This window comes from Somniosus microcephalus, unplaced genomic scaffold, assembly GCF_052327205.1.
Source record: "Somniosus microcephalus isolate GS21.2 unplaced genomic scaffold, FLI_Smic_1.0 scaffold82, whole genome shotgun sequence".
In the NCBI taxonomy this organism is placed as follows: Eukaryota; Metazoa; Chordata; class Chondrichthyes; order Squaliformes; family Somniosidae; genus Somniosus; species Somniosus microcephalus.
The window spans coordinates 541728-567756 of NW_028225269.1; the positions used below are offsets into that span (position 1 = coordinate 541728).

General features: G+C 42.9%; 1 protein-coding gene across 1 annotated transcript; it reads left to right on the forward strand.

Annotated features, from left to right (window-relative positions):
* LOC147083127 (C-type lectin domain family 6 member A-like) lies at window positions 1-24579 on the forward strand. Its single transcript, XM_085980260.1, has 6 exons — window positions 1-959; window positions 8333-8428; window positions 13235-13363; window positions 13856-14007; window positions 21000-21106; window positions 23777-24579. The coding sequence occupies exons 1-6, from the start codon at window positions 698-700 to the stop codon at window positions 23934-23936; spliced, it is 906 nt and encodes a 301-aa protein (XP_085836386.1). The 5' UTR covers window positions 1-697; the 3' UTR covers window positions 23937-24579.
* Window positions 24580-26029: the final 1450 nt, after the last annotated feature.

The following is a 26029-nucleotide window of genomic DNA, read 5'->3' on the forward strand; positions in this document are numbered from 1 at the left end:
GAGGAGTAGGTCGGTAATCGGTGCTCGTGGGGTGGCGGTGGTTTGATGGGAGGGGTCGCCATCCGCTGGAGGGAGAAAGCTGCCATCGGGGCCGGAGAGGGGGGAAGGGTCGCCGATCGCGGCAGGTGGAGAGAGAGGTGGCAAACGGCAGAGGGAATGCTGATCGCTTCTTTGTGGGACCAGCGAGAGTCCTGGTCCTGCTGGCCCACAGGAAGTGCTGAAAGAGGCCATTACATTATGGAGCCGGCAGCTCCCGCCTCACTTTCACTGCTGGGATTCCCCACCCCTGTGAACCTCCACCAGCATCAGAAAACGTTAAATCCCTCTCCCAATTGCATTGTAGAAGCCCGATTTAAATATTTTAATTAAGTGTCCCAGCCCTCTACTGCCCGGGGTGTCACAAAACCCAGCACCAAACAGCAATGGTCGCCTTTTTTTCTTTTTTATGTACCCCGCTCGCACCCACCCCCCCCACACTGCCCCGCCCCCCACCTTGCACCACAGACAACCTCCCGCCCGTCGTGGGGGGGTTAACATCGAGGCCAATGGAACTGAATATCGGGCAGAGCGCCTGACAGGCCAAAGAATGTAGGCTGACTTTTTTTAAATCCCCATCCAGCGAATTGCTACCCCCATAATATATAAACTGAAAAAAAAGGAATATGTATGTTCGGTTATATTTCAATTAAAAACAAACATGTTTTTCCACCATTCTGAGAGACGCTTGCAAAAGCTCCAACACAGGCATCACATCCTCAGCATAGCGGAGAAAATGAGAAGTAGCGAACCCCGCCTCCGACAAACGGCACTGTTGCCTTTTACACCACCCCTGAACAACACAGCTTCACAGAAGCTGCACACTGATGGTGGAATGGAAGCTGATATCAGTTATGCAGAATTGAAGTTCTCGCAAACTTCTCGACAGCAACAACTTCCAGCACCTCCGTCCAGCAATGCAGGTACAGGAGCCGTTTCTTCAGTAAATAGCAACATAGCTTTAGGGTAACCAGGCAGTTACTGTTGTCGCTCTGTGGCATTGTGCTGACAGGTACGTCCCATTTTAATTACCACCTTTGAAATTTGTGTCTGTTTAACTCTTAGATACTTGAACGCTTTGGAGTTGCATCGAAGACATACAGTCCACAGGGGTCCAGGCACGAAGCCTGATCTGTTCAGGGTTTGCTGGTCTGGACACGGTCCTGACAGCCGCATATTAAGGATCTGAGGACTCTCATTTTAGCGGGGACGGTTAACGGGGGATTCAAGCTGCAGATTGCCATCCAGTTACTCTGTCCAGAAACAGTGGGCAAGAGGTTCTAATGGGAGCTGTATTGGACGGGATTCCCGTCCATGCTTAAATATCGTTTGAACTGGCCGGCTCCAACATGAACAATGAGAGCTCGGGCCAGTGACCAGAAACGTGACGGATATCAGTAAAACAATGTTTAGACTTTTTTGAGCTGTGCCTAAATGTTTTTTCTTCTGAAGGAGGGACTGGGGTGGGGAGTATATTGGAAAAATCATGGATTGTTCTATAAGCAAATGCATTTATATGTATTGTAACTCAATCTGGCAATCTCTCTATGTATATATATGTGTGTGTATATACATGTATATAGTAACTCAATGTGGCACACTCTCTCCCTCAACATATATATCTGTATGTGTGTGGGTATGTGTGTGAGATTGTGTGTGGGTATGTTTGTGTGTGTGGGTATGTGTGTGTGTGTGTGTGTGGGGGGGGTATGTGTGTGTATGTGTAATACAATCTGCACTACATTTCAAGCAGTGTAAATTCTCAGTGAGCCAAAGTTCACTGCTGTCTCTAGGCAGCCTACCATGGCGGTTTTTCAATTCTGCACTGCCAGGAACAGCAGCAGGAGATTTTGATGAATGAAGTAGACCATTTTTTGTTGAACTTCATGTTTTTGAATTTTATTTATGTACAGAACCAAGCTATTGCGGGCATTAGTATTTCCGTTATTTTCTAAAGTAACTTCCTGATTTGATTACATGTTCACCGTTCACAACAGCTGTTTCCTGTGCATCCGGAGACCAAAGGGAAGTTGCAATATTTTTACTGCAAAGTTGTTTTTATACCAAATGTTTATTTCACAACTGGTTCGTAAAAAGCATATATTTTCCCATAAGATTTAGAAGTATTGCTGCCCCATTATTATCCAGTAAATGCACTGTCCGAAATGGTACTGAAAAATACTGGTTACAAGGTGAAGCATACAGGATAGAAAAATGAACTCAACAATTAAGCAGGTGCCATAGACAGATGGAAAGGTGTACTACATAGGTGAGAAGATGAAGTGGAGATGAGAGAACCTGAAATGACAAGTGAGGAAGAAAATGCTACAGATGAAGTAAACCGATCAGAAGGCAAACTGGACAGAAAGAATGATCCAGACAGGAGGAACAGTGAAATAGACAGCTGACTCGGCGACCCAGACAGAAAACACAGTGACCTAGGTCGATGACATGGTGCATTAGACAGATGACACAGTGACTAGTCTTGGGACAGCATAACCTAGCCAGGTTAAGTGTAGAACTAGACAAGTGATACAGTGACCTAGACAGGTTACACAGGGAACTAGACAGGGGATATGGTAACCGGGACAGGTGAGACTGTGACGTAGGCCTGACACAGTGATTAGATAGGTACCACAGTGATGCAGACTGGTGACACAGTTAAATCTACAAGTGACACAGTGAACGAGAACTGTGATAAATTTACCTAGACAGCTGACACAATGACGTCGACAGGAGCCACTGTGAACTTGACAGATGACATAGTGACTAGGTCCTGTGACACAGTGACATAGGTAAATGACACATTGACCCACACAGGCGTCTCAGTGAACTAGACAAGTGACACAGTGGACTACACCTCTGATACTGTATCCTAGGCAGGTGACACTGTGACCTAGACCAGTGGCACAGTAAGCTAGACACGTGAACATTAACGTAGACAGGTGATCCAATAACCTAAACAAGTGACACAGTAACATAGACAGGTGACAAAGTGATCTAGACCAGTGACACAGTAACCTAGACACGTGACACAGTAACCTAAACAAGTGACACAGTAACATAGACAGGTGACAAAGTGACCTAGCCCAGTGACACAGTAAGCTAGGCACGTGACATGGTAACCTAAACACGTGTCAAATTAACCTACACAGGTGACAAAGTGACCTACACAGATGACAGCATGACCGGGACCTGTGATACAGTGACGTAAACCTGTGACACCGTGAGTTAGACAGGTGACAGAGTGAACTTGACCTATGACACAGCGACTTAGAGAGGTGAGACTGTGAAAGACACAGGTGACAAGGTGACCTATATCTGTGACGTTGTGAAATAGACCTGTGACACAGTAACTTAGACAATTGATACAGTGAAATAGACAGGTGGCACAGTGACCTCGACAGGTGTCAAACTGACCTAGACCAGTGCCACAGTGACCCAGACAGTGGGAATTTTTAATTAGTTAGGTGAATGGTGAAGGATTCAGGTGAGACAATGAGCGAGATGATTGAAAGATGAAATATTATGGTAATACGTTACGCAGGCAGGTGAGACGATGAAAGATGTGAGAGATTAACAAATCAGGTGGGTCGGTGAACGAGGTCGAGGAAATAATACCGATTCAGGTAACACGGTGACCTGGACAGGTTTGACAATGAAAGAACCATTTGATTGTGCGGCGCACACAGATGAGAAGGTGATTTATACATGTGACAAGATGAACTTGGTGGGAGATAACGTTAGATTGAAAAGTGAGAAGGTGGATTGAAGAAGTGCGAAAGCACACAAAACGGAATAGTTGGTGAACTAGATTAACTAAGAGTGTGAACTTTGACTGGTGAGTAGGTGAACTAAACATCTGAGACAATACAGCAGGTGATCACGAAGATGATTGTAGCATATTCATTCAGCACGTCGGTACATCGCCAACTCTCATGCTCTCTGCGCTCGTCATGCTGAAGGTCAGGATATTCTGGGGCCTGAGGTCAACTGTAACGGTGAGAGAGCCAATTGCTTCTGCTTATTATTTTATCATTTCCAGACCATCAAGCCACAGGTTGCAAGTATCGTGGAAATGCTGTGTGCAGTCCATACTTGTCACGTGCCCTTAATGACGGCTCGGAGGTCAACTTTCTGACCTGAATATTGGTGACGTAGCCACATCTCCGAATATGGTGGTTGCAGCAGTGATGCGATTGGAACACTGGATCAATTTGGGCCTGGTCTGCATGCGAGACAGTTCATATCTCTGATGTATCCAGGATAATTGGATTGATGCGCGTTTTATAAAGGACAAGCTTTGTTGGAAGCAAGGAATACGATGACCAAAATTTGTTGTCCACGTTCAGCTTTACCGAGCGCCTTCGGGCAATTCTGTATCGTAGTTCAGGAAAGATTGAACATGACTCCTGGCTCAGAGATCCTAGATTTGTAAACCGCTTCACGCAAGCCACAGTTTTACCTGCATTCTCCAGATTAGACGGATGCGAGAGAAAGCTGCTGAGTGAATGGATCAGTGTCTTTTTTCATTTAACTGGTATGCCTCAGGGGCCAATTATAAAGTCAACTACATAAGTCAAACGCTTAACTAGACAACTGAGAATGTGGACTAGTCAGTTAAGAAGCTGGACTACACAAGTGATAAGATTAAATAGGCATGTGAAAAAGATGAATAAACAAGTGAAAGGTGAAAGAGGCAAGTCAAAACATGAAATAAGCAGGTGAGCTGCTGAACCAATAGTAGAGTTTGTGAACTGTTGTGGTAAGAAGATTAACCAAACGGGTAATAGAGGAATTATCAGGTGAGATGGTTAAGAAATTAAGTGCGATAGTGAACAGGGCAGTTGAGAAGGTGAATGTTAGCATTGCGTTTATAGCAAAAAGTTGGCAGCCCGGAGATCATGAATTGAAATATCACCAGGATAATCTGTTTAAACTCAATTTGATCAAGCTGGTAATTTGAGCAATAGGTGCAGAACGAGTTTGCTTCCATATTGTCGTAAAAATGCATCACAAAATGTGTAGTAGACGTTGGAGAAGCAGGCCGATACAGGTCAGATATTGAACTATGTAAGTGAGAAGTGGAATTGGAGAGGCCGGAACCTGAGCAAAACAAGTGAGAAAGTGAATTACATAGTTAGGCAGTAGAAATAGATAAATGAGGAGGTGAGCTACTTAACAATTGAGAATATGAGATACACAGATGAGAAGATTGAAGTATACAAGCCAAAAGTTACATGGAAAGGAGACGTAGATAAGTGAGCAGGTGAACTGTTTAGCTGATGAGGTGTGCCATAAAAGTTCAGAAGGTGAAATAGACAAGCGAGAATATGAACGAGACAGATGAGAAAGTGAGTGGCCAGGACAGAAGGTGAACTGCAGAGGGGGAAAGTTGAAGTTCACAGATGAGAAAGTGAAATGGAAAGGTGAGCAGGTGAAACAGACAATGAAGAAGGTGAGCTGTACTGATTAGAAGGTGAAATAGAGATCTCTGAAGGTCAACTAATACAAGAGAGAAGATAACCTAGGCAGAGATGAACTGGTCAAGTGACAATGCTCTTTGGCAGATGAGAAACTGAACTAGACGAATGAAGTTGTGAAGTTGAAAGGTATGAAGATAAGCAGATGTGCACAGCTTGGAAGGAGAACCAGACAAGGGAGAGCATGAAATTTACAGTTTTCGAATTGAAATAGAAAGGTAAGATGGTGAACTACGAAGGGGAGAAAATGACCGAGGCAGTTAAGAAGGTTAAGCAAAGAGAAGAGATGTGTACTACACTGGGTGGGGTGGGTTAAAACCACCACAAATCTACTGCTGCCCAGTCGTATAGCGTGAACCTAGGAACATAGGAAGGATTTTGGAATATAGGACAATAATCGGCCTCTTGAGTCTTTGCGCGAGTCAATTGCATCATGTATGATCTGTATCTTAACTCCATCAATCCGTATTGGTTCTGTAACGCTTAATACTATTGCCTAACTAAAATCTGTTGACCTTAGCTTTGAAATTTGCAACTAAATTAGCCTCAAAATCTTTTTGGGGCAGGGAGTTCCAGATGTGCACTACTCTTTGTGTGCCGATGTCCTTTCTGACATCACTCCTGAACGGCCTCTCTCTAATTGTAAGGTTAGGCCCCTTTGTACTGTATTATTCCACCAGAGGACATTGATTCTCTCTATCTGCCCTATGAAGTACTTTACTGATCTTAAAAAGCACAATTAGTCCATCCATTAATCTCCTTTAATCAAGGGAATACAAGGATAGTTTGTGCAATCTGTCCTCATAATGTAACACTTTAAGCCCCGGGAGAATTCCAGTGAGTCTGCACACCACCCTCACCAAGTCTAATACATCCTTCCTGAGGTGCTGTGCCCAGAGCTGAATGCGATACTCCAGATGGGGTCTCACCAGAGCTCTGCACAGCTGTAACATAACTTCCATCCCTTTGTATTCCAGCCCTCCTGAGATAAAGGCCAACACTCCATTAAATTATTTTTTGGTACCTGCCACTATGTTTTAGTGAATTCTGTACTTCGACCCTTGAATCTAGCTGCTCTTCCACAGATCATAGCTTCTCGCCATTTGGTAAATTCTCTGATCCCTCTTTCTTCAACCTAATGTGGTTGACTTCACACTTTCTCACGTTAATCTCCATCTGCCGCAGTTTTTCTCACTCACTTATCCTAACAATTTCCCTTTGCAACGTTCTGCTCCTATCTACATTATTTCCAGCGCCACCTTACTTAGCATCGTCGACAAGCTTAGGTATACTGCTCTCTATTACTTCATCCAAGACATTTATAAAAATAATGTAAACATGCACCTCAGTACAGATACCTGAGGGCACCACATGGCTCATCTTGCCAATTTAAGGAAATATCCATTATCCCCAATCTCTGTCACACACCACCGAACTTATTCAAGCCTATAGATTGCCTCCAATTCCATGCACTCTAATTTTTGTTAACAATCTATTAAGGAAAACCTTGTCGAATGCCTTCTGGAAGTATATATTCATAACCTCCATAGACAGTCCCTTATCTACAACGTCAATTAGCGCCTCAAATAATTCAGCTAGCTTCGTTAGACATGACTTACCGTTTACAAATCCAAATGTTCAGTCACTCTGTCCCTAATAACAGATTCTAGATACTTCCCCATAGCGGAATTTAGAGTCATGGCCTTATATTTTCCGAGTTTCTTTCTTTTACCCTTCTTAAATTTTGGAGTGACATTGGCAAATTTCCAAAGCAAGTGCGCGCTTCCTGAATGAGAGTCTTTTGGAAGATCTGACTAACGCACCAGCAATTCTCAACCTACTACTTACAAGTCATGGGCTGGAAAACATTGGGTCCTGGAAGTTTGTCTATCCTTAATCTCCTTAATTTCTCCATCAACATTTTTTAAACTTATATTGAATCTATTTAGTTCTTCCCCTTGATTTATTGTTGGATTTCCTTGCATCTCTGGTATTTTATCCTCATCCTGCACTGCGAAGACCAATACAGATTCATTATTTAGTAAGTCTGCCATTTCCTGAATTGCAATTAGAATATTACCTGCAGCTATCAATCATAGAAACAGCCCAATATTCAATCCAATGAATTCAGATTTACACGCAAATGGCACATTGAAAATGTTACGAACAAATGATTTAGGAGCAGGAGAAGGTCACTCGGTGCCTCAATAACATTTCACCCCCTTGCTTATCAAGAATCTATCTACCACTGCCTTAAAAATATTCAAATACTCTGCTTCCACCGCCCTCTGAGAAAGAGAGTTCCAAAGACGCTCGAACTGCGGTGAGAAAAATAATTCTGCTCAACTCTGTTCCCTATATCTGGCTGGGAATTTTAAAATCCAACAATGATGTAAAATGTACGGGTGTATAATACGTGGTGTATCCAATATCACCACTTCTTTAAACTGAACAAATGTAAAATTAGCCCTCAGTGTTTTTCTTTCTAATGAGAGCAAGCCCAGAATCCCCAGTACTCCCGAAAACATAAACACTTCACAGGCAACAACTTTAACAGTCTATCATAAAATGGTTAACAAACCTTTCCTGATTACCATTCAATATTCTTAAAATTATAAATTCATTGCTCTGTACCTTCCTTATACAGATGTTACGTGATGCACATCACCAACAAATTAAATTTGTTGCAAATGATTTCAGTTACTCTTGAATGTATCGCAAACTCCTCTGATTTCACTGATCAGCCCAGAGCCACATATATTCCATTCTTTTGTTTCATTTCCGTTAATTCGCCAAACAATTTCTCATTGCAGATACCAAGAAATCTGTCGTCTGGAAGGCGCTGGCAATAGTCCTCCTGGTCACCTGTTGCGTTCTAATTGCTACACTTGTTTCGCAAGTAATAACTGGTCAGTAAAATTAATTTGATTATTTTCCTCTTAATAACTTCATTTTATCTCATCCTGGTTCACGTTTGAGACACAACAGGCAGGAATAATTTTTAATGCTTTCTTCGTCCTATCAAAATAGTCCTAGGAAAGGTACAGCACAGGTTATATAGAGATTAAAGCACCGCCACACCGACCCATCAAACACAATCAGGGATGTTGCAGCACAGGTAATATAGAACATAAGAACATAAGAAATAAGAGCAGAAGTAGGCCAATTGGCCCCTCGAGCTTGCTCCACAATTCACTAAGTTCATGGTTCATCATCGACTTCAACTCGACTTTCCCACCCGATCTCCATATCCCTTGATTCCCCTAGACTCCAAAAATCTATTTATCTCAGCCTTGAATATACTCAAAGACTCAGCATGCTCAACACTCTGGGGCAGAGAATTCCAAAGATTCACAAACATCTGATTGAAGAAATTCCTCCTCATCTCAGTCTTAAATGGCCTAACCCTTATCTTGAGTCTAGGCCCCGTCGTTTTAGATACACCAGCCAACTGAAACAACCTCCCAGCATCTACCCTGTCATTCCAATTCAGAATCGTTTATGTTTCAATGAGATCACTTCTCATTCTTCTAAACCCCGGAGAGTATAATCCCATTCTGCACAATATCTCATCATAGGACAGCCCACTCATCCCCGCAATCAATCTAGTGCGCCTTCATTGCACCGCCTCCAAGGCAAGTATATCCTTCCTTAGATAAGGAGACCAAAACTGTACACATTACTCCAGGTGTGATCGCACCAAGGCCCCTTGCAATAAAGGCCAAGATGACATTTGCCTTCCTTATTGCTTGCTGTACCTGTATGCTAGCGTTCAGTGCTTCTTGCACGAGGACACCCAAATCTCTCTGAACACCAACATTTGAAAGTTTCTCACCATTTAAAATATTCTGTTTTGCTATTCTTCCTACCAAAGTGAATAACCTCACATTTTCCTACACTATAATCTATCTGCCAGCTTACTGCCCACTCACATAGTCTATGTATATACCTTTGCAGACTCTTTGTGTTCTTTTCTCTGCTTACTAACTTTGTATCATCAGCAAACTTGGATACATTACAGTTGTTCCCTTCATCGAGGTCATTAATATAGATTGTCTATAGCTGAGTCCACAACACTGATCCTTGCGGCACCCCACTAGTTACAGCCTGCCAACCTGAAATAGTTCCGTTTATCCCTACTCTCTGTTTTCTATCCGTTACTCAATCCTCTATCCATGCTACTATATTGCCCCCAAGCCCATGAGCCCTAATCTTGTGTAATAACTTTTTATGTGGCATCTTATCGAATGTCTTTTAAAATCCAAATATACTAGATTCAGTGTTTCCCCTTTAACTACCCTGCTAGTTACATCCTCAAAAACTCTAATAAATTTGTCAGACACGATTTCCCTTTCAGAAAACCATGTTGACTCTGCCTAATCATGTTACGATATTCTAAGTGCCCTGATACCACTTCCTTAACAATGGATTCCAGCATTTTCCCGACGACTGACGTCAGGCTAACTGGCCTGCAGTTCTCTGTTTTCTCTCTCCCTCCTTACTTGAATAGCGGTGTTGAATTTGTGACCTTCCAATCTGCTGGGATCATTCCAGAATCTAGGGACTTTTGGAATATCAAAACCAATGCAACCACCATCTCTTCAGCCACTTCTTTTAGAAGCCTAGGATGTAGGCCATCAGGTCCAGCAGATTTGCCGGCTTTTAGTCCCTTTAGCTTCTCTAGTACCTTTTCTCTAATTATATTGATTACATTAAGTTCCTCACCCTCATTTGACCCTTGATTCCCCACCATTTTTGGTACGCTTTTTGTGTCTTCTACTGTGAAGACAGATACAAGATATTTATTAACGTTTCTGCCATTACCTTATTCTCCATAATCATTTCTTCTGTCTCAGCCTCTAAGGGTCCAACGTTTACCTTTGCTGCTCTCTTCCGTTTACATACTTGTTGAAGCTCTCACAATCTGCTTTTATATTTCTTAGTAGTTTTCTCTCATATTCTATTTTTGTCCCTTTTTTTATTTTTTGTTGAATCTTTGCTTCTTTCTGAAATTCTCCTAATCCTCAGGCTTACCGTTATTCTTTGCAACATTATAAGCTTCTTCTTTCAATCTAATGCTATTCTTAACTTCTTTAATTAGCTAAGGTTGGCTCACTTTTCCCGTAGAGTTTTTGTTTCACCATGGAATATATTTTTATTGAGAATTATGAAATATTTGTTTAAACAGTAGCCACTGCTTATCTACTACCATACCTTTTAATCTATTTTTCCAATCTACCTTAACGAACACGCCCCTCATACCTATGTAATTGGCGTTATTTTAGTTTAAGAGTCTAGTTTCGGACTTAGACATGTCACTCTCAAATTTAACGTGAAATTCTATCATATTATGATCACTCTGCCCCAGACGATCCTTTACTTTGAGATTGCTAATTTACCCTGTCTCATTACCCGATAAAAGATCTAAATAACCTGTTCCCTGGTTGGTTCCATGAAATATTGCTTGAGGAAACTGTCCCGAATGCATTCCATGAACTTGTCCTCCAGACGACCTTTGCCAATTTGATTTGTCGAGAATATATGAATTTTAAAGTCCCACAAGATTATTGAACTACCTTTGTTGCAAGCTCCTACTATTTCTTGATTAATATACTGTCCAACTTTTCATCTACTGTTAGGGGGCTATATACTACTCCTGCCAGTGTTTTCTGCCCCTCGCTATTCCATATCTCCATCCATACTGATTCTACTTCCTGATCTCCCGAGCTGAGATCCTTTCTTGCTACTGTCCTTACGTCATCCTTTATGATCAGGTCTAATCCCGCTCCTTTTCAATTTTGTCTGTCCTTTTGAAAGGTCAAGTACCCTGGAACATTTATTTCCCAAACTTGACCACCTTGCAACCATGTCACTGTAATGGCTAATAGATTAATCCCATCTATCTCTTTTTGTGCCACGAGTTCGTCTACCTTGTTGTGAATGCTTCGTGCATTTAGTCAAAGGACCTTTAATTTACATTTTTAACACGTTTCCCTTCTTTGAGCTGATTCTCTGTTGCACTGCTACCTTTAAACTTTCTGTCCCTTCCTGTTACACTCTGCTTAATTTTTATCCAAATCTTTACACTGCTATATTGCCTTGCTGTTTCTCATTAGCGTTCTTAATGTAGCTTCACCTGACCCCTCCCTATCACCCACCCCCTATTTTTTTAGTTTAATGCCCTCTCTTCAGCCCTCATGATTCGATTCGCCAGGACGCTTTCCCAGCCCTGTTTAAGTGGAGCCCATCCCGACGGAACAGCTCCCTCTTTCCCCAGTCATGGTGCCAGTGCCCCATGAATTTTCACCTCGTTTCCCACACCACTCTTTGAGCCACGCATTTAGCTCTCTGATCTGCTTGACCCTATGCCAATTTGCACGTGGCTCAGGTAGTAATCTAGAGATTATTACCATTGCGGCTATGCTGATTAATTTAGACCCTAGCTCCTCAAACTCCCTCAGCCGAACCTCATTATTAGTTCTCCGTATGCCGTTGGTTCCTACATGGACCACAACAACTGGATCCTCCCCCTCGCACTCTAAGTTCTTCTCCAGCCGTGAGGAGATATCCTTAACCATGGCACCAGGCAGGCAACAAAGCCTTCGGGACTCTCTTTCGCGGTTGCAGAGAACAGTATCTATCCCCACGACTATACTGCTCCCTACTCCTACCACATTCCTTCCATATCCCCCCACTTGGATGCCCTCTGTAAGGGAGTGCCGTGGTCAGTATGCCCATCCTTCCTGCAGTCATTTTTCGCATTCATAGAGGTATAAAGTACCTCATACCTTTTGCCAAGGTCGGGGACTGAGTCTCCTCCATCACAAGATCTTGACTCGCAATCAGAGAGTAAAGCTGCTCCGCACTGTCACGTCAATATTTCTCAGGTTTGTAGAACACGGGTTAGATAGTGAGTAAAACCTCGTGTGAACAGTCGCCTACGGCAGGTACATCAAAAGTTATATCGAGAATAAAGCTCCTAATAAGCTGGACCCTCAAATACTCCCGGGGCAAGTACAGCACGGGTTAGATACAGTTTAACGCTCTCCATACACTGTCCCATCAAACATCCCAACAGCGCACTTGAGTTGCAAACGCTCCCAGTGGAGCACGTTCCAGATTCATTCACATGAGATTTAATGTGGAATAAATTTCCTCAACAATCTCTGTAAATTATGATGTTTTTCCATGTGCATTACAGTATCCCATAAAGCAGGTTGGATGCAACGTAAAGACTAAATGTCCGTTGTCCCCACAATACTTTCCAACTGTATTGCTATTGCATTATTGATATTCATAAACAACTATCAATATTTGTGATTTTATATAATTTTCAAAAGATTTCAGAAGCAGTGAAGCAATATATCTTAGAAACAAAGAAACATAGAAGATAGGAGCAGGAGTAGGCCATTTGGCCCCTCGAGCCTGCGATATCCATGATGTCCTCAGCATCGCGAATGCTCAAGTATGTATCGATTCGCAGCTCCAGTGCCGCAATGCAGTCTGTCAGTAGCTGCAGCTGGATACACTTCCAGCACACATGATCGTCAGGGGCACAGGAAGTGTCCCTCATTTCCTACATAGTGCAGGAGGAGCATGCCAAGGGGCCGAGCTGTGCTGACAGGATTTACCCTTCAATTAATTTCAGCCGTGATTGATAGTTTGTCTTAATTTATCAGATTAATTGATGTTGTAAAAGTTTCACGTATTTTAAGGATATTTTCTTCGCATGGAAAATGATGAGCAACTTACGACCCTGGAGAAACTGCATCGTAATGTTACACATCTCCAGGAAAAATACATGGAAATCTGGAGAAGATTTTGTGATCAATTGGTCGCTCCTGGTATGTATAATAAAGATTAACATTTCAGGAATATATCCATCCGTCCAACTGTTAACATAGCCACCCACTCATCCATGTCACAACCAATTAATTCTGAGATCCATTTGTACACATCTATATCTATCTATCTAGCTATCTCGCTATCTATGTAGCTATAGATCGATCTATCAGGTAAACTGGCTACAGCAGATTGGCCGCCAGCCCCTTATTGAGGTGCAATGAAGGACAATCGTGTGGCCGATCATCTGCCATCAGTTTTGCGGACATGCCAAATTTGAGTTTTAAACCATATGTATCCATATTCTATCTCTAATTATCATGTTTTCTATCCAGTGTCACATTTATATCTCCATCCATGCACCCAGTTATTTATTAGTCTCTCTGTTATCTTTCTAGCTGACCATCTATTTAACTATCTATCCATCGATCTACATAATACATTTATTTCTGTATTTCTACTGAATTATGTGAACAATCCCTTTTGTCTTTCAGAGTGCGATGCTGTAATGTGTTCAAACGAATGGAAGTTTTTTAATGGAAGTTGTTACTTTTTTTCAACTGTTAAACGGAATTGGATTTCAAGTGCGAACTATTGCATTGGGAATGAATCCCATCTTGTGGTGATCACTAGTAAACATGAAGAGGTGAGATTTCATACTAGTGTCAAAATCTAAACTCGATATCAATTTAATAAGAGCAAAGAGTATGGGGATGAAATTTCCAACCTGCACTCGTCCATCAGTGATTTTTGCTCCCATTAAATACATGGAAATAGAATGTTGTGCAGTCGAGCAAAGAAGTGTTTTTAAGGCGTGTTCGATCTACACCATAGAGTCCCTTGGCATGTTTTTATTCGTTCATGGGGTGAGGGCATCTCTGGCATGGCCAGCATTTATTGCCCATCCCTAATTGCCCTTGAGAAGGTGGTGGTGAGCTGCTTTCTTGAACCGCTGCATTCCCTGTAGTGATGGTACTCCTACAATGCTGTTAGAGAGGGATTCCCAGGCTTTTGAAACATCGACGATTAATGAACGGCGATAAAGTGCCAAGTCAGGATGGTGTGTGATTTGGAGGGGTAGTTGGAGGTGACCATGTTCCCAGGTGCCTGCTGCCCTTGTCTGTCTATCTCGCGGATTTGTGAGGTGCTGCCGAAGAAGCCTTGGCGATTTTATGCAGTGCATCTTCTAGATGGTACACAGTGCAGCCACGGTGCGTTGCAAGTGTCGGGAGTAAATGTTTAAGGTGGTTTATAGGGTGCCAAGCAAGTGGGCTGCTTTGTTCTGGATTGTGTCGAGCTTCTTGAGTGTTGTTGGAGCAAGTGAAGAGCATTCCAGCAAACTCCTAACCTGTGCCTTGTAGATGGTGGAAAGGCTGTGCTGAGTCAGGAGGTGAGATTCCTGTCCCAGAATACCCAGCATTTGACCTGCTCTTGTAGCCACAATATTAACGTGGCTGGTCCAGTTATGTTTCTCAAAATGCTGACAACCCAGGATGTTGATGGTGCAGGATTCGGTGATGGTAATGCCATTCAATGACTAGCGGTGGTGGTTAGACTCTGTTGTGGGAGAAATTCATTGACTGGTAATTGTGTGGCGGGATTGTTACTTGCCACTTATCAGCCAATGCCTGGATGTTGTCCAGGTTTTGCTGCATTCGGGCATGGACTGTATCATTATCTGAGGAATTGCAAATGGAACTGAACACTGTCCAATCATCAGTGAACATCCACACGTCTGCCCTTATGATGGAGGGAAGGTCATTAATGAAGCAGCTGAATTTGTTTGTGCCTTAAACACTGCACTTAGGATCTACAGCAGCGTTGTCCTGGGGCTGTGATCATTGGCACACAGTCACAGTCACACACACCCTCGCAGTCTCACACAGACATACAAAGACAGAGGTGCACAGTCACCAACACACACATGCACATGGTTAGAAACAATGTCACAGACAAAACCCACATAGACACAGACACAGACACACACACACTCGCCCACATACAGAAGAATCTCAGACACAGACAGGCACAGAGACACATGGCTGAATGTAAGCAGCCCCACTGCGTTGGAGTCTGGTTAGGAATGAAAATTTAAAAATCTGAAACCCCACCACATCCTGCCTCCAACCTACTCACTTCTGTTTTTATCAGAGGCAGGACAAGCGGTGGGAGTCAAGCCCCTCTGAGGAGACGGGTACACAATTCAAATATATTAATGAGGTTGCCAACCTGTTTTAACCTACTTTGCAGGTTTTATAAGTGGCTGGCCGGGTTTCCCAGGCCTCGTTAAACCAAGCAGCTGAAGCAGGTGTAGAGAGTTTAGGCCAGTTATGTGCCTTTACAGCACTGCTTGTGGGCCAAGCAGAGCCGGAGTGCTTCCCCGGAGCCCAGGCTGCCCCACCATCAGACCCCCCCATAAAATACACACGAGACCAGACACCTTGGAATCGAATACCCTCAGCGATCGAACTCCACCCACCCAGATCCTCGCTGCCCCTGCGGCCTGCGACAGTGTCCTTTACGCCCGAGTGCAAGCCAATTAGGTCAATCAGGCTGACCTCCTGGTGGGGCACGTGTCAAATACAAAAATCTCACGCTGTGGAGATAATACGCAACAGCATGCTGGGAAACCCGGTCTTACGGATTTCCCGACCGATTCTCTGCCCCCGCGATATGTAACCCACCCCAGTTCATGTCCAGGTTATAGAGACATGCCCAGACGCAGGCAAACAGAGGCACTCACGCACACATACATACAGTCACAGACAATAGTGCAAGTGTCAAGCCCGGAATGACAGATGCAAGTAAAGTGTACAGCAATGTTCATATTCAACTACAAAGCATGTAACAATTTTCACTTGATATTCAATGGCACAACCTTTACCGAATCCCCCACCTTCAATATCTTAGTATCACCATTGACCAGAAACTCTACTGAACAAGCCATATAGATGCCGTGGCGAATAGAGCAGGACATAAAGAAGGTATTCTGTGGCGAGTGGCTCACCTCCTAACTCCCCAAGCCTGCTTACAAAGTACAAGGCACAAATCAGGAATGTGTTGTGATTATCTCCACTCTCCGGGATGGGTGTAGCTCGAACAATGCTCCTAAAGTTCGAAACTATCCAGGTAAAAGTAGCCCATTGAGCAGCACCACATCCATTGGATTATAGATTAACTCCCTCCTCCTCCACCAGCCCACCGTGCCTGCAGTGTGTGCACTATCCACAGGAGGCACTGCAGCAGGTCACCAATGTATCTTCAGAAGCATCTCCTGAACCCAGGACCTCTACCACCTAGAAGGACCGGGGCAGCAGGCGCATGGGAGCACCATCAGCTCTAATCCTCCCTTTAAGTTACATGCCATTCTGAACTGGACATATTTCGATATTCCTTCATTGTCTTGGACGAAATCCTGGAACTTCCTATCTAACAGAATTGTAGGAGCATCTTTACCGCAAGAACCACAGCAGTTCAAAAAGGCAGCTAACCAGCACCTTCTCAAGGAATCTAGCATTGGACAATAAATGTCAGCCTGTCCAGCAAAGCCCTCATCCTGAGAATAAGCAAATAAAAACAATCACACACACACACACACACACACACACACACACATACACACATACAGAAACATACAGAGACGAACACAGATACACACACACTCACTCACACAGTCGCAAACACTCACATGCTGGTTTTCTAACAAATGAAGGGGTTTGCAGTCGGCTATTATCTGATAAAGAGGCCATTCGGATGTGAAGTCTATCTGTCACAGTCTCTTTTTCTGTCTCCTTCGCTATCTCTGTCTATCTCTGTGTTGCTGCCTTTCTTTTTTCTTCTACTTTAGCAAACTTTTTTCGAATTTTCAGCATTGGAACTTACATCCCTTGTTCCTATTACCTTACTGCCCTATACATTTTTTCTACCTCCGCTCCATGAAGCCGCATTGCATTTAAATCCAGTTTCCTCACCACCTTCAATCTATGCTCATTGTCCACAAGATCTAAATCCGTCAATTCCTCAGCTCTCTCCACCTTTTAGTTGCCACCCTTGGTTTAGTGGTATCACACGCATGGGTTCAAATCCCGCGCCATTGACTTGAGCAGCTAATCCAGGCTGGCTATTCTGGGCCCCACTGAGGAAGAGCTGCACTGTAAGAGGTGACGTATTTCGGACAGAATGTTAAACCGAGGATTGTCTGCCCTCTCAGGTGGACTATGTTGAAGAAAAAAAGGATAATTTCTGTTTAATATTTATCCCTCAAACGACATCAATAAACTAGATTATCTGGTCACTATCTAATTACGAATATAAATTCGCTTAAGAATAAAACCACCACGGGAAAAGTGGTCCAATCGTAGCTAACAAGAGATGTTAAAGATAGTATTGGATTCAAGGAAGAGGCTTATAATGTTGCCAAAACGAATATCAGGCTAAGGATTGGGAGGATGTTAGAATTCAGCAAATGATGATCAGGAAATTGATAAAGAGAGGGAAAAGAGAATACGAGAGTAAAGAAGCAAGAGACATAAAACAGATTGTAGTAGGTTCTATAGGCATGTAAAAAGCAATAGATTTGCTGAAGTAAATGTGGATCCTTTACAGGCAGAGACAGGATAAATAATGAAGGAAAATAACGAAATGGCATATTCATTAAACAAGTACTTTGTATCTATCATCATGGAGCAGGACACAGCAAATATTCCAGAAATAATGAGGAACCAAGGGCCTAGTTAGAATGAGCAACGTAAAGAAATTAGTATCAGTAAAGAAATAGTACTGGAGAAATGAATGGGCCTAAATGTCAACAAATCCTCTGGACCTGATGACCGACATCGGTGGCATTTAAAAGAGTTGGCTACAGAGAAAGTGGAGGCATTGGTTTCGATCTTCCAAAATTCCATAGATTCTGCAAGGGCTCCCGTGGATTGTAAGGTACCAATTGTAATCACACTATTTAAGAAAAGAGGGTGAGAGAAAATGGGGAACTAGAAATCAGTTAGACTGACATCAGTAGTCTGAAAATGCTGGATTATATTAATAATGATGTGGTAACAGGGCACATAGAAAATAATAATAGGATTGGCAGAGGTAACACGGATTTATGAAAGGGAAATCGTGTTTGACCAATCTGTTAGAGATTTTTGAGGTTGTAACTGGCAGAATAGATAAGGGGGAACCAGTAGATGTGGTGTATTTGGATTTTCAGAAGTCATTCATAAGGTGCCACACATGTGGTTGTTAAACAAAATTAGGGCTAATGAGATTCAAAGTAATATACTAGCATGGATTGAGGATTTGTCAACGGACAGAAAACAGAGATTACGAATGAAAGGTTAATTTTTTGGTTGGCAGTCTGTAAATGTTGGTGTACAGCAAGCATCAGTTCTTGGGCCTCAGCTATTAACAATGTGTATCAATATCTTAGATGAGAGGACCGAGTGCAATGTATCCAAGCTCGCTTCAGATACAATGCTAGGTCCATATGTAAGTGGTGAGGATGATGCAAAGTGGCAACAAAGAGATACAGAGAGGTTAAGTAATTGGGAAGAACATGACAGAAGGAATATAAGTTGTGTACATATAAAGTTATCCACTTTGGTCGGAAAATAGAAAATCAGAATTTGTTTTAAATGGTGGGAGATTGGAAATGATGGTATTCCGAGGGACCTGGGTGCCCTTGTGCATTAATCACCGATAATTAACATGTTGGTACAGCGAGCAAGTTGGAAAGCAAATGGTATATTTGCCTTTATTAGAAATCATTGGAGCATAAGAGTAAAAAAGTCTTCCTGCAATTATATAAGGCCTTAGTTAAACGACACCTGGAGTACTTTGTGCAATTTTGAAAGAAAAAGAAAGAATTTATACAGCGCCTTTCACGACCACCGGACGTCCCAAAGTGTTTTACAGCCAATTAAGTACTTTTGGAGGTGTAGTCACTGTTGTAATGTAGGAAACGCAGCAGCCAATATGGGCACAGCAAGCTCCCACCAACAGCAATGTGATAATGCCCAGATTGTTTTTATATGTTAATTGGGGGATAAATATTGGTGAGCTCATCGAGGTTAATTCTTGCTCTTCATCGAAATAGTACCATAGGATCGTTTACCTTCACCTGAGAGAGCAGAGGGTTATTGGTTTAACGTCCCATCCGAAATATGGCACCTCTGACAGTTCAGCGCTCCCTCAGTACTGCCCCTCCGACAGTTCAGTGCTCCCTGAGTACTGCCCATCTGACAGATCAGCGCTCCCACAGTACTGCCCCTCCGACAGTTCAGCGCTCCCTCAGTACTGCCCATCTGACAGTTCAGCGCTCCCACAGTACTGCCCCTCCGACAGTTCAGTGCTCCCTCAGTACTGGCCCTCTGACAGTTCAGCGCTCCCTCAGTACTGCCCCTCCGACAGTTCAGCGCTCCCTCAGTACTGGCCCTCTGACAGTTCAGCGCTCCCTCAGTACTGCCCCTCCGACAGTTCAGTGCTCCCTGAGTACTGCCCATCCGACAGTTCAGCGCTCCCACAGTACTGCCCCTCCGACAGTTCAGCGCTCCCTCAGTACTGGCCCTCTGACAGTTCAGCGCTCCCTCAGCACTGCCCCTCTGACAGTTCAGCGCTCCCTCAGTACTGTACTGGTGTGTCAGCCTAGATTTGTTGCTTATGTCTCTGGAGTGGGTTCGATGAACCCACAACCTTCTGACTCAGAGGTAAGACTGCTACCAACTGAGTCACAGCTGACAATGTTTTGATCTTCTAACCTAAGGAAGGATATACTTGCCTTAGAGAGAGTGCAACAAAGGTTCATTGCATTCATTCTGGGATTAAGAGAATTGTCCTATGAGGAGAGATTGTTTAAATAGGATTATATTCCCTAGAGATTAGAAGAATGACACGTGATCCCATTGAAACATAAAAATGCTTAAGGGGCTTGAAAAAGTACAAGCTGGGAGGTTGTTTCATTTGCCTGGGGCGTCTAGAACTAGGGGGGTTACAGTCTCAGAATAAGCGTTCGGCAATTTAGGATTGAGTTGAGGAGAAATTGCTTTATTCTAAAGGCTGTGAATCTTTACAATTCTCTACCTCAGAGAGCTATGGATAGTTAGTCATTGAGTATATTCAAGGCAGCGGTCGATAAACATTTTCAAACTCAGGGAGTCAATGTATATGGACGGGAAGGTAGAGTTTAGGTAGAAGATCAGCCACGATCTTATTGAGTGGTAGAGCAGGCTTGAAGGACCGAATATTCTTATACTGAGATCCCGCTGTGCTCAAACTGGCTGCTGTGTTTCCGCTCATTACATCAGTTGCTAAAGTTCTTCATTGGCTGTGAAGCACTTTGGGACGTCCTGAGGTAGTGAAATGCGCTATAAAATGCAAAGCCTTTGTTCCGTTCATTTGTTGTTTCTTTCTTTATATCTGTATTTGTTTCATTCTGTTTTTATATCTCTTCCTTCACAATCAACTTACTTCAAAAAACTGTTTAACGTCACTGCTTATTATGTTGCCTTGTCTCCTTCCTCACTGTTTATAACCAATGAGCAGTGCTACAGAATCAGCGACGGCCCTGCAACCAGGTTTTTACAATTAATAATAGTAACAATAATAATCTTATGAATTGTGTAATATTTTCATTCCATGAAGGATTTTGTTAAGGACAGAGATGATGATCACTGGATTGGGATGACGGATGAGGAAAACGAAGGCACCTGGCAATGGGTGGATGGTACAGGCCAGCTCTCTGAGCCTAAGTGAGTACCGAGAGGTGTGAGTGAATGGACAGGATGCAGAAAAACATTCCAAGGGATCTGGGTGATGCAGTGGCCTCGGGACAGATCGGATTCCTGGAATAAAATCATGTTAGTCTGCACAGCCTGCCTGTACAAGAAACACTATGGAGATCATTTTAACTTACGTCAAAAGCGTAAAATTGTCGGTATCAGACCGCCCGTGAATTCTACATCTCGACCAATTTTCCTTTCCTGTTGCCTTTGCCAAGCTGTTACAATTACCCTCTGGGATCAGGTTGTATCCTTAAAAAGCTTTCTAGGGTGAATATTTACTTTTACCGCCAGAATAAAATGGGCTCCGAGGATTGGCCGGTGGTTTTAGTTTCTGTACATTTTTCATTTCAACTGCGGCTGATCTAAGAACGCCCGTTTTCCATCGGGCTAGAAGAAGGGAAATGAACCGCACTGCATGTAGATCCATACGGAATTAGCAACTGCAATTAGAAAGCTTAAATCTTTATCTAATAAGAGATTATTACATTTTGATGTGGGTATATGTTGCCTCATGCTAGGTACCCTGAGATGGTGGAGAACATTCTTTTCCTAATTGTAGCAGTTTGATGCATCTCAGTAGCTTGCTAGGCCAATTTAAAGGACATTTAAGACTCAACCAGCACAGTGTCGGACTGGAGTCCGATATACACCAGACAGGGTAAGGGCAGCGTGTTTCCTTCCGTAAAGGACAGCAGTGAACCTGTTGAGTTGTTACCACAATCTAACAGCTTTATGTTCACTTTTTCTAATAACAGCCTTTGACTAGCATATATTTTTCTCAGATTTCAAATTCTGAAACTGTCATGGTGGAATCTGAACTCACATTCTCTAGATTATCGATCTATGCCTTTGGATTATTAGTCCAGTCATATAGCTCTCAAATTACCGCACCCTAAAACACCAAAACCACCGTATCCTATAACCTGTACACTATCGTATCATCTAGCTCCTAAACTGCAGTAAATTATAACCTATACACTACCTTACCCTTTAACCGCTAAACGGTCGTAATGTAAAACCCATACACTACCGTAACTTTTAACACTGACACTAGCATACCATATAACTCAGACACTGATGTAACCTATATGCCCTTTAGTACGGTTTCCAATATCCCATACACTATCATAACCTATAATCCATGCACTCTTTACCTTATAACGCATACACTAACGTAGACTATCATACCATAAAAAACCAACAGGGCTGCACCCTATCACCTGAACATTAGCGCATCCGATATTTGCTACACTAGGATACACTATAATTTCTGCATCACCATACCCTATAACCGCTAAACTACCGTCCTCGACAACCCCCTGAACTATCGTTCACTATAACTGCTAAAGCACAGCACACTATAACCGCTACAATATGGCGTCCTATACCCCCTACACCACTTTACCATACAACCACGACACTGCCGTACTTTATACCCCTACACCTTTCCATCCTATATCAGTTACACTAACATATCCTATAAGCTCTGTGCTATTTATTCTATAAACCCTACACCACTGTACCTGTAACCACTACACTACCGTTCATTGCAATCCTTACACAATCTTACCTAAAACCATTAAAATACATTACCTTATACCCCTACACTACCGTACCATTTAACTCCTATTTTATCATGCCCTATAACCCCTACACTACCGTACCCAGTAACACATACACTGCCATAATCTATAACTGCCAAAACACATTAGCCTACGTTACCAGACTCAATAACGCCTACACAACTGTACTCTATAACACCTAAAATACCATACAATATAAATACTAAGGTAGATCACCCTATTACCCGTTAGCTACCGTACCCTATAACACCTGCAATACCGTACCCGATAAATAATACACTACCATACCCTATAAAGCCTACACTACTGTACCAAGAGGAAATGGTAGCTTATATTGACTGGCAATTCCCCCTGAGGTTCTACCCATCATCCACCAGTAATGTTGGTAGAAGTTCGACAGGAACCCCCAGATATGTGGGAATTGCTCGGAGCAGAGCCTGAGTTGCTACCAGCCGGTTTCTGTTACTGTCAAGGGCGCAGTTTTATCCCAGTGACCTTTGGCAGCCTCTGCCCATAGGGCACATCAGACAAGATCCCCTCCTTGCCTGTTAAATGGTCCACTGATATGAGGGGATGAAGGTCCTCCTAGTCTGTCCTGCTCTTCATTTCTTGCCCTAGCTTAGATGGGGCTGCCATCGAAATTCCACGGAACTTATGGCAGCCCAGTAGAAGAACCCCGAGAACATTCACCTCAATGGTTTGCAGTAGAGCTCACGTGGCAACGGTTAGGGTTGGGTCAAGAGTCTGAATCCATTCAGTGCTCAGGAATAACTGAGGCCAAATCCTTCACCGGTTCCTACCCTTTCAAGTCAGCTAACTTCAGACAAGCCAGCATTGAAAAACAGGGCCTTCTGTGACTGTGCAGCTTATTAGTGCCTAACCCCACGAGCCACCTCGAGCTCAGAATGACTGGGTTCAGGAGGAGGTAAAATTCTGTAACTAAGGAATGCTGATGACCCGTATTCCAATCGGAAACAACACAATATTAACTTTCATTGAACTAAAAGGATTTTTCCCACTCACACGTATACTGACATTTGTTTGTTCTGTGCAGATTTTGGATAGACAATCAACCGGACAACCACAATCACCAGATTGCCCAATGTCAGGCTGAGAACTGCGCTACTGTCAGTAGTTCGGGCTGGAACGACTATTGCTGCGCCCTGGATTGCAAGTGGATTTGTGAACGAAAATCAGCCGCTTCTGTCGTGTAGCGTTAGTTTTGCGGAATTCGCTGTCATTTGCACAGAAGCAGACAAAGTAAGAAGGGAGGAATTGCCCGACTCGCCTGAGGATTTTTGTACATTTCTGCATTAATCCCGAAACTGCAAGGAATCTACAGCAGGTCTATATTGGGAGCGGAATGTTACTGGAGAGACCCTTCCAGAACATCCTGAGTCAGTCACTTTCTTCCACAGACACCGACTGAAAAACTCCACATTCCCAAGACGCTCTTCTTATGTTATGATTGCACAATCCAAAGCTTCCCCTTTGTTTGCTTATACTAGTTGCTATAAGCTTTCGGGTATATTGAAGCCGATTGGCTCAAAGCAGATCACATCTCCTTATCAGTTGAATATAGGCTGGTTGTGAAAGATTTCAGGAATAATGTTTTAGTTTCCAGAAGTCTACCCAACGCCTTAGATAATGAATACTAATTGACTTCGACTTAATGATGAACGTTTAAAGAAGTGTCTCAGCCTCACTTCATTCATAGATTTAAGTGGTATTGCCATAATAACATAGCAGTGACAGAGTTACAAAAGATCTTTGTTTCATTACATTAAAACCGAGCAGTTTGTATATTCAAGAAGCATAATGTGCAGCGTGCTGTCCAATAAAATATTGATTACTTTCTGCAAACGCATTGTTAGAATATCCTAAAAACCCGCGAATGCTCTTCTGTAAATGGTTCATCTGTCAAATATCAGAGAATATTTAATCTAGATGTTGGTGGATTAATATTGCCAACTGTGAATCTGTGTACTTCATACATTACCTGATGCAGAGAGACACCGACTGAGGGAGATTGAGATAGAAATAACTGAGCACACTGAGTGATAGAGAGAGACAGCAGCAGAGGGTGATTGAAATAGAAATAACTGAGCAGAGTGAGTAATAGAGAGTCAGCAGCAGAAGGTAATAGCGAGATGTATAACTGAGTATATCGTGTTTTACAGAGAGAATCAAACAGAGGGAGAAAGAGAGTTATAATTGAGAAGAGCGAATCACTCAGCGGCCCCGATTTTAAATCCAGATGGATTCGCCGCTCAGGCATGAGTTAAAATTACAGTCAGGTCTAAATGATGTCATCAGGCCGCAACAGACATATATAAACAAGGACCCTGTTTGCTCCGAGTGCATGTCCTTGCTGCCTGCTCAGGACAGCAGGTTAAATTGCAGAAGTTTTGATCAGGGTAACTTTAGGACAAGTAAGTGGCAGATGGATATTAACTGCCCTCCCGACAGGTTTCTGCTCAGCAAGTAGGGTTGAAATGACCCCCACGCTAACGGGGGGAGATACAGAGACAAGAACTATTGTACATTGAGTATTGAGGGACAACTGGGGGAGATGGAGAGTTGTATAACTGAGCATAATGAGTGACATAGAGAAGCGCCTAAAGCTGAAGATAGAGAAAGATGTAACTGTGTTGTGACAGGTGTAACTTGAATTACAGCACCTTCAACCACAGGTGTAGACTGCGCAATACGACCCCATTGTTTCAGAGGCTGTTAAGAATATTTTCAAAATTGTGAATAATGTAATTATTCCCTCTAGTTTTATTTCACTGCCGACATACATGAGCCAGAGCAATTTTCTGCCATGGTGAGAAAGTGTAATGCTGGGGTTACTGTATTCTGTTTAACCCACAATCTTCGATCCTACATTCCCTAAATCAGCAAAGCACGGCAGAAATCAGCGTTTGTCTAACAGAAGGATCAATATTTGGCCGGTGGAGGGGCTGTGGCAGTGGTGGAGGTCGCCGATGTTGGGGTGCTCCATCTGCACCGTTTCACTGTCGATCCCAGAGTGGGACTGAAGTTTGTTTCACAGCAGATCTTCAGAGTCAGCAGAGAGAATAATTTATCACCCACTAGCTTGATGTGTGTCCATAAACAGGACTCAGATCTCACAAGGTTGTACACTGACCCAGTGATCCACAGTCTCCGTCTGGACATGTCCACATTTAGTGAACTATTTTTGGGTTTGGTTATACATAATTTCAAAGTTTGAAGATGACAGAAAACACGAACAAGTGATAAACAATGGGACATATTCCAGGCTTCTGGAGGAAATAGGCAGACT